At 45.4% G+C, this 14,139-nt stretch overlaps 1 protein-coding gene across 1 annotated transcript in view; it reads right to left on the bottom strand.

Annotated features, from left to right (window-relative positions):
• The window catches only part of LOC107186271 (circadian locomoter output cycles protein kaput), a 127,963-nt gene that overhangs the window by 25,700 nt on the left and 88,124 nt on the right, over positions 1-14,139 (bottom strand). Inside the window, exon 3 of the mRNA XM_015574102.1 lies at positions 5,116-5,234. Within this exon, the coding sequence (XP_015429588.1) occupies positions 5,116-5,234 (119 nt within the window). The remainder of the gene's footprint in view (positions 1-5,115; positions 5,235-14,139) is intronic.

The following is a 14,139-nucleotide window of genomic DNA, read 5'->3' on the forward strand; positions in this document are numbered from 1 at the left end:
GGAACAAACTTTTCCTTAGAAAAAATGTTTTTTTGTTAATATCTCGTTAACAAAGCCTCGGATAACATTTTCCACTGCGCTTTAATTAAATGTTACTTAATTTTATTAAAAATAAATTGAAATTTCATGTATTTTATTGTACGGTTCACTACAAAAATTTACCCCCACTTTTCAACCAAGAGGGCCCTTGAAGGTATAATAACCCGGAGCCCCAAAAATCTTAATCGGGCCTGGACCATCGAATACAATAATCTGAAATCGGTATAAAACTAACTCGATAAAAAATCTAATATTTAATAAGACGAACACATATTTCTTTAAGGCCAGTAGAGGGAATCCCGCCTCGAAAGAGTTTCGTTTTCGAACGACCATCGAATATCGAATACCATCCGGAAGGGGTAGAGACTCATTGATTCCATTAATCAGCACACGAGGGAAACGGAACGAAGCAAAAGAAAAAAGCATCGAACAGGGGGGAACAGCGTTCGTTTTCTGTTTTTTCCCCCTCGAGGCGCATCGTTCACCGGTTCGCGGTGTCAAGAAAAGTATGTTCGAGTTTCATAAAGGAAAGCTGAGAGGCGCGCTCCGCACGACGGGGGGCGGCGGCGCTGCGCGCGCGAGTATCGTGCCGTTTGCTCGGGGTGATAATTTGCACGGGATGGCAGAAATGGATTGGCAAAGTATGTTCTTCTCGCCGATTGAAAAATCCCCCCGTGTGTACCGGCCGGGGATAACCGTGTGTTTTATTGGTTTGTCTCGAAGCGATTATCAACCTGTTCCCAGGGACAAGGGGACCCGGCTGATTAATGCTGATACGACGATGTTCACGACGATAAAAAGCCGTGAAACCCGAGAAACCGAACCGCCCCAATATTAGTGTCGACGAACCAGAACGGATGGCGAGTGTTTAAAAGTCTTTGGAGCTCTTGGCCGAAATCTTCGGTAGATATTTACCATTAAGGGGGCCACCATCGATTTCGCTGATTTTTTAATGGGTTTGCCACGGTCAACGCCCTGAGTAGTGGTGTTAAGGCTCTGGTTGGGTGTTGTGTAAAAAAATTGTTATCGAATAATGGTTCGTCTTGAACCTGTCACCGGATAGCACATGACGCCTTGAAGACGTATGTCCATTAGTTCATGAAATATTTATTCCTCAGTGCCGAGGAGCCTTCGAACACTCATCGCTGATTTACTGTACTTTGCAAAGTTTTTCTTACTTTGTAAAGAATATTTAAAGAGGACGTACCTCAACTGGGAGATTTAATACAGACACTAAATACGGCTGGAATAATATATACGCAAACGAAACCGAGTCCTCCTAGTTCACTGTTTGCCGGAATATTTAAGGCAATTTCGTAGATAGCGATCGCGCCGAGAGACCCCCGTGTAGATAGCGTGCGAGGAGATACTTTCCCCGGTTGATACTTACGATTTTCTCGACGGTACGCGGATACATTACTCTCGCAAAAGGGTTTCCTCGCGGGGGAGACAGTTACCGCGCGTTTTCCAACACTCCGGGGGAGAGCATTTCTGGCAAAATTGCATCCACCCCCGGACCGGGGAAACTGTAAATCTGTCGACGAACGCCGAATCTACAAACTCTTCTTTCTTCCCTTTCCCATTCTGTTCCAGACGTTTTAGCGAATATTTCGTATCGATATTATATCAGTAGTCAAAATATCGGTACGGCTAAAATATCAAAAGTGAAATATTAGTATCGTCAGTATCGATTATCGATGCTGTTAATTCGTCGTCTGTAATCTGTACTGAAAAAATGCTTAAATAAATAGCTATAAAATGATGTCGATGGCATCAGTGTGGCATCGATTTTCCATTATCGCTACCTCATGTAGAATCATCTCAATTTGTGAAAATGTAATACACTCAAGCAAATGAGAACAGTGTTGCACAGTTGTTTCGAATTTCCGATATTCATGGGGTCAAGTATTGCTGCCACGACACATCGTAATATTATGAATCGATGCCGAATATCGATACGTGGATTCAAAAGTATTAATATTTTGATACATCGATACTGTATCGCCCATCACTAGTCCAAACCTAGGCGATGGTCCAAACTCAGTAACCTTCCCCTACTACACAAAACAGGTAATCGAAAGAAGACTCTGCATATCTGATTAACCACCACTTGCCTTTCGATTAATCTGTCACCAGCCTCGATAGAAACTCTTAAACATCGTCCAAAGAAGGTGGGGGCCATTTTATGGCACAAAGTGTAACCAGCAGATACACCACGAAGATGCCTCGAAACCGATGTCCTTCCTCTCGCGCACGCAGCTTCAAAACACTATAATTGGGGGTGAGGTGGTGTAAAGGGAGAGGGGGGGGGGATGGGAGGGAGTATAAAAATTCGATCGCTCAGCCGTAATTTCGAGAGTGCCTGGTGGTGGCGGTCGGCTTGTCATAAACCGGATTTACTGTCGGGCTTCGTAAACTTTATGAGGATCGGCAAAACGCCGTATAACGTGGCCATCGCGGCGGCTAAAAGAGGGAGGGGGTAGTAGGGGGGGACCAGACGATGGGGCAGGGGGGGAGAAGGCGTAGGAGGCCAGGGGAGGAGGGGAAGTCCTCGGTAGGACAGGTTCAAGGAACTCCCGCGAATTATAGAAAATACGAGTCCCCGACGAACGGTTAATTCCCTGCTACCCCTGCCGTCGGAATTATTGAAGGTGTCCGGCCGGATGGGGAACCTTTATCGGATTCTGTTTCGTACACACACACCGGGTGTCACGTGGTACATGTATATATGAAACGGTTTGCTTTATTGTAATTCCCGTCGATGTTCCTGACGTCACTTAACCGAGCCTCCGGTGGTTCCTGTTTAATTACGGGGAAAGAAAAGAAAGAGTTATCGGTGCTTGGATTTGATCGCCACGGCTGGTTCGGGGTCCCTTGGAATATCCCTTTCGAGAGAATTATCGTCATCTTTGTACTGTTTTTGATACTACACTGTCTTGACATCTCTAGAAGTAACTGATATTCATGAATTTTTTGTAAGAACAATACTATTGCTAGCATTGGATTAAACTTCTCTTTCGGAATAAAACAGTCATATCATTACTTTTATAAACACGTGTTATCGCTGTAAAACAATACAAAAATTAAATGACCCAAACCTGCCTCTACCGGAAAGGTATTGGCGAAATACAGACTCCTTTCGATTATTGTCTGGCTTGTTCTACACGATTATTGTCCAAACGTTATCCGAGGGGCGTGGAACCTGACAAGTGCATATGTTGTTGCCTCTCCGCTTCTGTTACCGAGGTTCCTGGCTTCGGTCAGAAAACGAATTTACAAGGGTCTGAAACATTTCTCCCTACATGATTATTGTCCCGGCGCGAACCCGACCTTCGGGACCACAATCAAGAGGAGTCTGTACCTAGTTTTAGAACGCTAATATTTTTAAAGATTCCTTTGGAATAATAAAATGAAATCCTGATAGAACATTGATGGTAAGACCTTACTAATTTATAATTCTTCAATTAATCATTACCACAAATTAATTTTGATTACTTCTACATCGTCCCGTACCCCAAAAGTGGCGGCTAAGCTGTCAGACCGTCCCGTCCAGGAATCAAATCGCGGCACGAGCTGCATACGTAACGCAATTAACGAGCGGGCAATTAATAACCGGCCGTTATAGATGATGGCGGGAATCGTTCGATCGCATGGAATCGCGGACACCGTTTCGTATCGCTTATCCTCTCTTCCTCCAACCCTTCCCACTGCCCCTCTGCGTCCCCCCACTCCGTGGCAAATAAACCCTTTCCCCTCCCTCGGTTCGTCTCTCTCACCCTCTCTCGTTCGGTTTCGCCGGGTGTGTGTGCGCGGGCTTAAACGCAGGAAAGGGAACGTAATAGCCTCGCATGATACACCGCCATTAATCCGTGTATATACCCTTCCATACTTTGGAGGAATAGACACCTCGTACGCCTCGGTTTCATAGCCGGTTCATCAGCCGGATATCTCTCCCCGCTCGCGCTCTCCTTCGGCTCTTCCTGTCTTTTCCTCTCACTCGCGATGATTTAATTTCGCCTCGTTCCCCCCCCCCTCCACCTCTACTACACTTTCGCCACAGTCTGGGTCTTTGGGATCGATCGAAGATTTGGAGGATGATTCTGGTTCAGGGCCAAACAGTTGCTCTTTAGGCTTGGATATTTTGTTCCTAGGACCCCGAAGTGGGCGATAAGGAGATCTGGAGGGGCGTTCCAGTTATTTTATACTCTTTGTTTTCAATCTAACTTTTTCCGATTCAACGAATACACACAGAACTACACTTGGTAATTTTGATAATAGAGATGGTTGAACAGAGGAAAGTTTGGAAAGGGAGTGGTGAGTCAAAAAACTAGGGGATGCTATGATTTGGAATTTCGATGATTAGAAAGCAAACGGACGAACGCGTTGATATCATTGAAAGCTAGACAATTGTAAAGATTTCTTAAGGTAATTCATATTGCAATTAAAACATTAACAGTATTAACCCTTTCCTTGCTAAAGACTCTCGTAGAGGATATGATTTGTCGTGCAAGTTACACAGGGAGTTGGACAGAGGGTACCATACTGTCGAAAGGGTTAATAATGGTACCAATCAATTAAAATAAAAATTATCTCGTTAGCATACTTGCGTTTGTTCGAATATCTTGAATCATGATTTCCAGTTAGACCTCGAACTGCCCCTATCAAGCTTCGCTCTATTTCACATTTCATTACGGAGAAGTATGAACTAGTTGCAATCACAGACCGTTATTGGGTGGAACGTTAGACTCCCTTCGCACCGAACATCATTCCAGCCACCCACTCGTTCGACCGTCAATCCATCACGAAACACGGGCAAGTGTACATCGTTAAACGAACGGACGTTGATAAAAACGCGTTCTAATTCCGTTCCAACCCCCGCTAGAATGACGTAACTGTTCCCTGAACAACTATATTACAGACCTTGAATGATAAATGGGCCGTTGATAGCAAAGGCAATGCTTTGATTGCACAGTTACCGTTTTCAACTTTCATTCTATATAGATACTCAATGCATATGCTTAATGATTTTACAATTGTGAGGATAGTTAACGATCGATTGCTGTGCGAGTCGCTTACCTGAAGGAACGTTTCGCCGTCAAGATGATGATGATCGTATGCAGCGAACGCGGCCAACTCCCTCGCTCTGTAGTGAGAATCGTGGTGCGAATTTTCCTCCTTGTCTTTGTGCATCACCACTGGAACAGAAATGTTGAAAACGTTACATCGATAATAAAACAGGTGCTGTCAAATCGACGACGATCAGGTGAATGATAAAGTTTTAATATCCGATCTGCATATCTTTTCTCTAGTCGATTTAACCCAAACTAAAAGGAAAACGATCGATTCTTCGTTGCAGTATTATTATTATAATTTCCCATATATTTTGTCATCTCGACGCATATATATATATATTTAGGGACCGAGGATGGCAGGTGTAACAGATCGACAGATTATTATAGGGTTTAAGAGGAAGTGTCGCTCACAATCCTGTCACGTATTGTCGGATTCCCTCGAGAATTCCCTATTAATCTCCATCCGTTCGACTCTTCTTTCAGACCGCTTTGTTTTTTTAAGAATCAACGATAGGCTTACCAAGATTGTGATACGATAATACTCTTCGTTTCACCCAAGCGGAAGGGCACACAGGTGTCGCACCCTACCCCTTTTCGTTCCTCTAAACACGAACGATCGAGAACGTCTGGACATCCTCGAACATTATCTACAAAACCATGGGACAAACATTTTCTTTAAACAACTCTTAAAACTAAATCTACCACAACCGGTTTTGCCGTCCAAATTCCTTTTCGAAAAGTTCAGTAAGTTTAATGTCAAATGAAAATTCATTTCTGAAAGTATTAACGAGTCCAGATACGGATCGCTATACACTATACCAAAAACTTCAAACAAAAAAAAAAAAATGAAGATATCACCGCGAAATTCGAGTTCGTTCACCCGAGGGGAACACCATCCCTGCAGGTCTCTAATCCGTTAAGCCGACATTGCGTCCAGTTCGTCGGACTGGTCCGTTTCAAGATCAAGTGCAAATAATACTGTCGTAGTGGTCGGCACAGCACACGCCCAAAGTGAAAAGCATCGGGCACCAAGGCGCGCACGCAGGCCAGCGCACCAGCACCATCGACGGTGTGCCCCCGATGCAGAGGCCTGGTCTGTGTGTATACACGATTTTCGTATCATTTACACGAGGAAACCGATCGCGGCCGGATAAAATACGATATTTCAGGAGTTCCATGGCCGAGGTGAAGTGAAAGCATCGGTGTCACCGAGTGCTGGGATACCGTACGAATAAGAACAAGACCACCTGCGAGAGTCCGTTCAGGTGGGGTGTCGGAGAGGCTGTCCAAAAGAGGGGAAGGGGAAGGCAAAGGAGCCGGCGATCCGTTTCGAAAGTGAACAACCTCTCGTGGAGCATTTAGCGTCGAAGGGCATCGATGCGTGCATGAAAGATGCGCGACTTCGCCGACGGGGCCCGCTCATAAAAAGCTGCACGCAACTGTACTCCTCTCTTGTCAAGCACGCGTGCGCCACGCGACCCTTCGGGGGCCAGTTTTCATCGGGTACAGTCCGACCGTTGGTGCGCAGGGCGATACGTCTCCGTGTACTTAAAAAGGATCGATTAAGTCGATTTAACGCCGGTCTCGAAATCTTTTCAGGTCTATTTACCTGCCCCCTTGGAATCGGGGACTCCAGCTTGGTGAATATCGTATAAGGCCCACTAGGTTTCGTTGTGATCTACTTTGATACTGATGGATTGTTCATGATTAACAGCTTGGCGCTTGGTGTCGTGGATGTGAGTCACGGAGGACTTGAGCCATAGAGGGGAAACATCAGGCGTCAACCAACCACATTTTTTTCTATCACCAGTTCCAGCGAGGATATTCAGGTGGCCTGTTTTAGGTACCTCACCCTGTATGCTGTCCTGAATCGTCTATCAAATATCCCCTTGTAGTAGGTAGCCTTACCGATGAGTCCAACTAGCATCCCCTCTTCCCTCCCACTTCCCTCTCCATCCATCCTCAGATCTTTCATTACAGCCACTACAAATTACCATCAATTTTAGTAATTATAATCAGTATTATTATCAAATACCTCATTCACACTGTGGAGGGAACTGTTGTCTATCCAGAACTTGTCCATCGTCGCACCATCCTCGGTGACTACCCGGTTTCGCTACACGAACGGACAAACGAATGATCCACGCGGCCGCAGGGAGAATGGCAGTAACAGGTTGCATCGAGCGGGAAGGAAGAGATCGCGGCCCGATTGGACGAGTCGAACACGGGTGTGGGGCAGAAGCGTTTGAGGAAAAGGAACGGGAGAGGCTCAACGACGCGTGCAGGAAGGATGAGCAAGACGGAAGGTTGTTCCACTCGTAAATAGTCGCACGCAATGTCGTGGAGCGGTCGCGTTTCTGCCACGCGACCCTCTGGGACAGGGGACCCCATTAGGATGGTCGTCGGGATAACGGCCGTACCCCGCAGGATACGAACCTCCGCCAGGGCCGCAATGTGTGCTTTATTTACCGTCACGACAATTCGATTTTCAGTGGCCGTATCGACAGGCCGCAACCCCAACCATCCCCAGTCGTATCGGTTCGTCCCGTCGAGTAACGACCGTGGCTAATGTTTCCCCCCAATCGATGACTGCTTTCTTCCGGCCGATACTATATGCTTATCAGATCACCGGTAAGTAGCGTGTAAAGTGTTCAGAAATGTACATATTATAGATTACTATTTACAAGGTTCAGAGGAAGCCTTTAATCTTGAATTCAATTGTTATACGAAGACACACTGACAACGGATGTTTACCTTAGGTTTTTGTTTTTTCTTTCGACGGGATAAGGTAAACCAACCATTAATCGACTGCATATCAGTGAATGACCATTAGGCAGAGAAATGTAAATTATAAATTGAAAATTATTAAATGTTCATAAATGGATTAGTAATATGGAAGTTTAAATATTTATAATTCTTGAATGAGTAAACAATTGGCGAACAATTATTTAATCTCATCAATCGTTCAAAAGTCGGGATAACGATCTCGGATACCTACTCAGGTTTTCACTATTTATGATTCGAATAAAATTCTGCCCAACTCTGGTTGGTATACGTGTCACCGGATGAAAGGGGGCTGTTCTGCGCGCGCAAGTGCCACGGAAATTGCACGAAATAATGCCGGTGACAAGAGCAAAAAGAGAAAAAGCTGAACTCTGTCAGATAGGGATCGAGCCCTCGGCCAGGCTATCCGTAACACCGTGAACACGGGAGTTCAGTTATCGCGATGCACCCGTGAGATCGGTAATAATAATTGTTTCCTCCAGCAAGGTCGGTGGCAAGGCGAGGAGGCCGAGGGGACAGGGCAGGAAGCGACGGTATGAAAAGCACCGGAGGCCAATCGAAATACGCGAAACAGAACGATGGCGAGAGAGAGCCTTGCCTCCCATATAATCGTTCGGATCCGTGGCGTGTATTTACGTGGCGGGCGGCTCTGTGGCCACCGTAAAAATGCGTAAATGTGCTCGACCAATGCTTGTATACTTTGCACCCGTTGAACTGTTATTAGAATTCGTGGGATAAGTCTGTGTGGCATGACCTGCATCGATGTGACGATCAGACTTGGACAAATTTTATTTAAAATGAAAATAAGAAATAACTATTTGAAATAATTTATTTCGAAACTTTATTTTCAATACTATTGTTTGAGAACACGTTTCTTCAACAAATTTTATAGCGTCTATTGTTCCATTAAAATTTTGTTCGAAATATTTTTTTCTATCTGTATGGACTACAGTAAGTACTCGATGAGTGATCTAAGGCACCGCAGCACTGGTGACTTATCCTTGACAATGCCGAGGAGCCTTGGAACACTCATCGAGGATTTACTGTACAGTGTTGCCAAGTTAGCTAAAAGGAATTCAGTGCAGGAATTTTTTGTCCACACCACGTATGCATATTTGTTATACCTGTTTTGAAGTACAGTTTATTATTGCACAATATTCACGCCACTCTTCCAACCGAGCTATGTATGTATACGCTATTCGAACACACCCTGAATATCCATATTTACGTTCGGTTCCTAAGAACGTTACTTTCCATCCTCTTAATTACCTGCTTGTATACCTGGCCAGCAGGCCGTCACATTTAGACGTTCACGGAGTCCAAATAATGACTATCATCGCGTCAAACTATTCAACTGGGGTTCCCCACACCCCTCGAGGTGACTTTGCGTTTTCCGCGGCCCGTCCCATGGCTAAGTGAATGGTTAAGTAAATGATTATCTCCTTGAGCGTATAATCGATCGATGATTAATGGGGGATCGGCGTTGTCGGACGCGGTCCCAATTAGGAAACGTCCCCGGCGATCAGCGGGGACGACACACGCGTGCATGCGCGCGCCGGTTGATTGTTTTGATCCACGTGGCCCACGGGACAGTGGGCGCGGCGACGTCGATTCTTTTAATTTCGCCCCGTCAACTTCCTTACGAATCCTGTCTGTTTACCGTTACAATCGCCGACGATGGACGTGTGCCCGTTACAGGGTCCAACGTTCGACCATGTGAACGCACGAGCAAATAAAAGGGAACTTAGTGTCTCTACCGTTTAAACGAAAATAAAAGGTAGTATTCCTCTTTCGAATAACGCCTATGACCTACAAAATCTCGTTATTGAAACTAGAGAGCGAATTATAAAATTGAGGGTGCCATTTTCCCGTCAAATTACAAAATTTTAATGGCTCAAAGTAGTGTACTGAGACATACTCGACTGTCAACTGGATCAAGGAACATATATTACCTGGGCGGAATTAAAATGTTCAGTGTGCTCGTAAATTCAAAGGCGAAGATAAATAAATAGCCAGACGAGTCTATGGCGGAGAAACGGCAGCGAAAGGTCAGGGCGCAGAAGAACCCCGCAGCGGGTAATTGGTTCGCGTGGGGAGGACGAGTACGCGATAATTGGCCGGGATAAGGGATTACGAGGCATCCGAAGAGGTATATGGTGGAAAGAAAGAAATTACCCAGAACCAGGATCGCACGGTTTTTCAGAAAGTCCGCGACCTCCCTGGCAACGGAATCGAAAAATGCCCGCGGTAGGTACTGACCTGACGAAATGCACTTCGTCTCCGCTTATCGTGGAAGCCATTCGTTTCCGCGACACAATCGGCTCGTGGACGGGGTAGGGAGGAGGAACAAGTATATTAGCGCGCGTGCCCGGTCGCTTAATCTTTCATATTCGTTTGACTCGTTGGCTGGAATCTCGAGGTGAAACGAGGCGTTTCTTGGCGTGGCGATTAGCAGTTTGTGTCGCTCGCGAAGCGACCAGGACTCGACGGGACCGGGGGGATCGAGAAAAAACCATGCGGGTGATCGATCATGTCGCCCTTCTCGCGAATTCACTGCCTCTGGATTCCAGTCAACTTTGGAAACGTTATGGAAATCGGTAGTTTCAACTTCTGTTGACCGGTACACGTCCTGTTATCGGAAAGTACTCCTATTCGAAGTACTCTGATAATTCGCATAGTGGAGGTTGTTCTTTATGATGCCTATAAAAATCCAAGATTTCGCAGTAGCCATCCAATTCGGGGACCAAAGATCTAGGAAGAGTAGCCATCCAATATGAGGACCAAAATTCTAGGAAGAATAGTTATCCAATATGGGGACCAAAGATCTAGGAAGGGTAATCATTAAATATGGGGATCAAAGATCTAGGAAGAACAGCAAACCAATATAGGGACCGAATGTCTAGGAAGAGTAGTCATTGAATATGGGGACCAAAAATCTGGTTCGGGGTGTGTAAACGCAGAACCACACGATTCTTTCGACGTTCAATTCTTTTCTCTTTACAAACTGCTATCGGTCAGGATCATTCTCTGGCCACCTAGCCTGAACCGTGAACGACAAATCGAGGGAACTCCGTGGAATCGTGGCGGATCTGATACCGGGCGGCCAGACGCCGGCAGTTTTTATCGAGGGCGATGAGCACACCGAGGAAGAGAGTAGTTTCGCAGGGCGCACTTTAGTGCTCGACGGCCAAGATACGTGTACCGTATGTATCCACGTATGTATGTATGTATGTACAGTGACCGTATAAAGTAATCCGTCAGACAGAAGTGGGGTGATAATGCATGAGTGCGGTCGCCCCGCCCTATCCCTGTAACCGCGATAACATCTCTCATTACGCAACGAAACGGACCCTCTGCCGCGCTAGACTGTTATCCTTCGAGCAGGAACTCCAATAAAGCATACGTATGTGGAAATTTATATTTCGTTTCGGGACTTTGTGTCGCGCAGCCCCCTTCGATCCACCCCGTAAACCACCCCTCTCCTCTTTATGAAAATGGTGAAACATTGGTTAAAGCCTCTGACTACGAAATACGCTCGTTCTAACCAGCAGAATGTGAATTTTGATCAAATTAATGGTACAGTAAACCTTTCGACAACGTAACATTTACACAGCTTCATTAATTTTTATCGAAAGACGACAGAAAATTTCTGAGAAGAGAAGTCGTGTTCTCCTGTCAAAATTAGCTTCCTGATATCTATCGTATACGTTACTTTATATTTCATTCATTTCGACAATCACGTTGGCATTGTCGCTTGGTTCATCCGTGAGTGTAAAATTTCGCATAACGGTTCGTAGGTTTGTCTTGTGTCACTGTTCTGATATTTCCAAAAACGTCGACACGTGCGATAAAAACAGACGGAAAAAAATGTCGCGACGTCGTAACGCAATTCACGCTGTGGCCGGGTTAATTCGCTGTTAGCGAGCTAATTAACAATAGATACAAATTGGCAGGTTAGTCGCGTTTATGACACATGCGCATGCCGTGCCGCGTGCACATTTCCTCCCGCGACGTGTAATCATTCGTAATTGCGGTTGGTACATAGTTCTGTTGCCGGGCACGGCTATCCGCGGCCCATTACGGCCGGCGAATGTCAATCTAGTGTGTCATCAGACGAGAACTTTTGTCCGTAAACGAGCGGTTCGGTGTTCAAACGCATGGAAAACCGTGCTATCCGATCCGCAGCTTTTTAATCTTCCTCGACGGGGATGGGAAACAATGGCCGCCTAAAGGTCGATTCACGGCTGTGTTTGATTCGACTGATGGCCGCCATTTTAAAACATATTTATCACTGGGCACTGAATATTAAACATTTTATAAATTAATAATCGTATGCAGTTGAAACAACAATCATTGGCTTCAGAATTCCAAGCTCTATTACTGTGCTAAACCACCTTAAAAAGTCAGCGTTATATCCAAGGACCACTGCTTGTCAGTAGCCTTCGAACACTCATCGAGGATTTACTGTACTCACAAAACTAGAAGTTTCACATAGAAATAACCTTCTTACTGATAATTCTTCAATGGATAACGCTTCATTATGAAAAGTCTGTACTACCCACACGATTTACTCGCAAGTGGACACGTAGCATTAGCCTGGAACGGTTTTCGCACGGTCGCGACATGCCACGAAACGAATTTACCATTTCGTACGCGGCGGCGCGGCGGCCCGATCGGGTCGAGTTTCAGCATTAAATTCGGTAACCGATTAAATTTCCTTCGGAGGGGAACCGGCGGCGGCGCACGGAGGACACACGAACCACGGAATCAGCCTGGAAAGCAGTCCTTAATGCCGATGGACTCGTGTCAAGGTGATTTCAGCCGCAATCTCGGGCCGGAAACGCGGCCGCACACTAATGCACCCGTCTATCATCGTCGTCATCATCGAGTGTCGTGCAACCTGCAATGCATATTTCTTTCCAGCCGCCAGCGTAGGCCCGAATATGCTCGTGAGATTCGTCGTCTTTCCATCTAGCCTCGAGAACAGTCGCGTTTTAAGTATTCGAATCCTGAATCGATTGTTCAACACGGTCACCTGATATAGTGAAATATTTACCCTGGTAAAGGAAGGTTTCGAAATTGTAACCTCTATTATTTTAACAGTAGAACTACCAGTATTGAACGTATGATAAGTTAAATTGTGTAATATATTAATACGTATAATACACAGGGTGTAACAAAAATATCGAAGGATCCGGAAATGGGAGACTCGTCATGTAATTTGAAAGTGAGTGATATAAGAGAACTGAACGAAACCAATCTTCCATCTAGAACACAAATGGAGCAGTCTTCTACCACCTCTTATTAGAACTCAGGTGACGTCGATGGAGGACTACGATCAAGGAAGCGGATGAACACACGAAATTCGTGATAGGCGGGGTCGGGCCAGCTCAAAGGCGACTTGAAACGCAAATCACATTATAATTAGTGCGTACAGCTGTAGACACGAGGGCAAATTGTATTAATGCATTCCGTTGTAGGGCATTATCTAGGCTGTATGGTGTTCTCCTATAGCTGGGTGACCAGCTGTCGAGCACCGACTATACTGCCCGGCGACACGACATCGTCATTTATCACCAAGCGCGCGTGCGCTCGCCTGGCTCGCGTAGCTTTTCTTCATTTACCTAATGAGTTTCATAACCGAATTAAATTTTTCGGCCCGTCCACGTCCGGGGTAAAACGGGTTGGGCATCGTTAGCCAGCAGCGACCGCATTAAAACCCGCCAAGATTAATCTGTGCCACAATTAGCCTGGGCTACCATGGTCCCTGTCGTGACCCTACCGCTCCCCTAGATCCGCGGATTTTTCGACCACTATTATGTTCACCAGGATCTCGAGTTTTGTGGCCCATGCGCAGGTTACTCTGTCATTTTCGGATATGAAACTGGTCGTATTAGAGGTCGTCCCAAAAATTCGTAACATTTTCATATACAGTATCTTGATTACTATGTATTTTTATCGAAGAAATGGAAAATTGTTTGATACAGCGAACATGCACTGTTGATGTGAGAAAACTTGAAAAATGGGTTCCTTATGAATTGAAAAAGAAACGAAAATTTTATATCTGACGACTTAATCTTAATCTGTAAATAAATTCTGTGTAATACGTTTATGAGCACTAATCTCCCCGAAAGCTACATTAATATCACCTGTAGCTTCGACCGCGGAATGACCGGAATTTAAATCCATAAATGACAAATTCCTCGAATTTCGTTGCGTTCCTTGCACTCGGTGTGCCCAGCGC

The sequence above is a fragment of the Dufourea novaeangliae genome, unplaced genomic scaffold, assembly GCF_001272555.1.
Source record: "Dufourea novaeangliae isolate 0120121106 unplaced genomic scaffold, ASM127255v1 scaffold64, whole genome shotgun sequence".
NCBI classification, from domain to species: Eukaryota; Metazoa; Arthropoda; class Insecta; order Hymenoptera; family Halictidae; genus Dufourea; species Dufourea novaeangliae.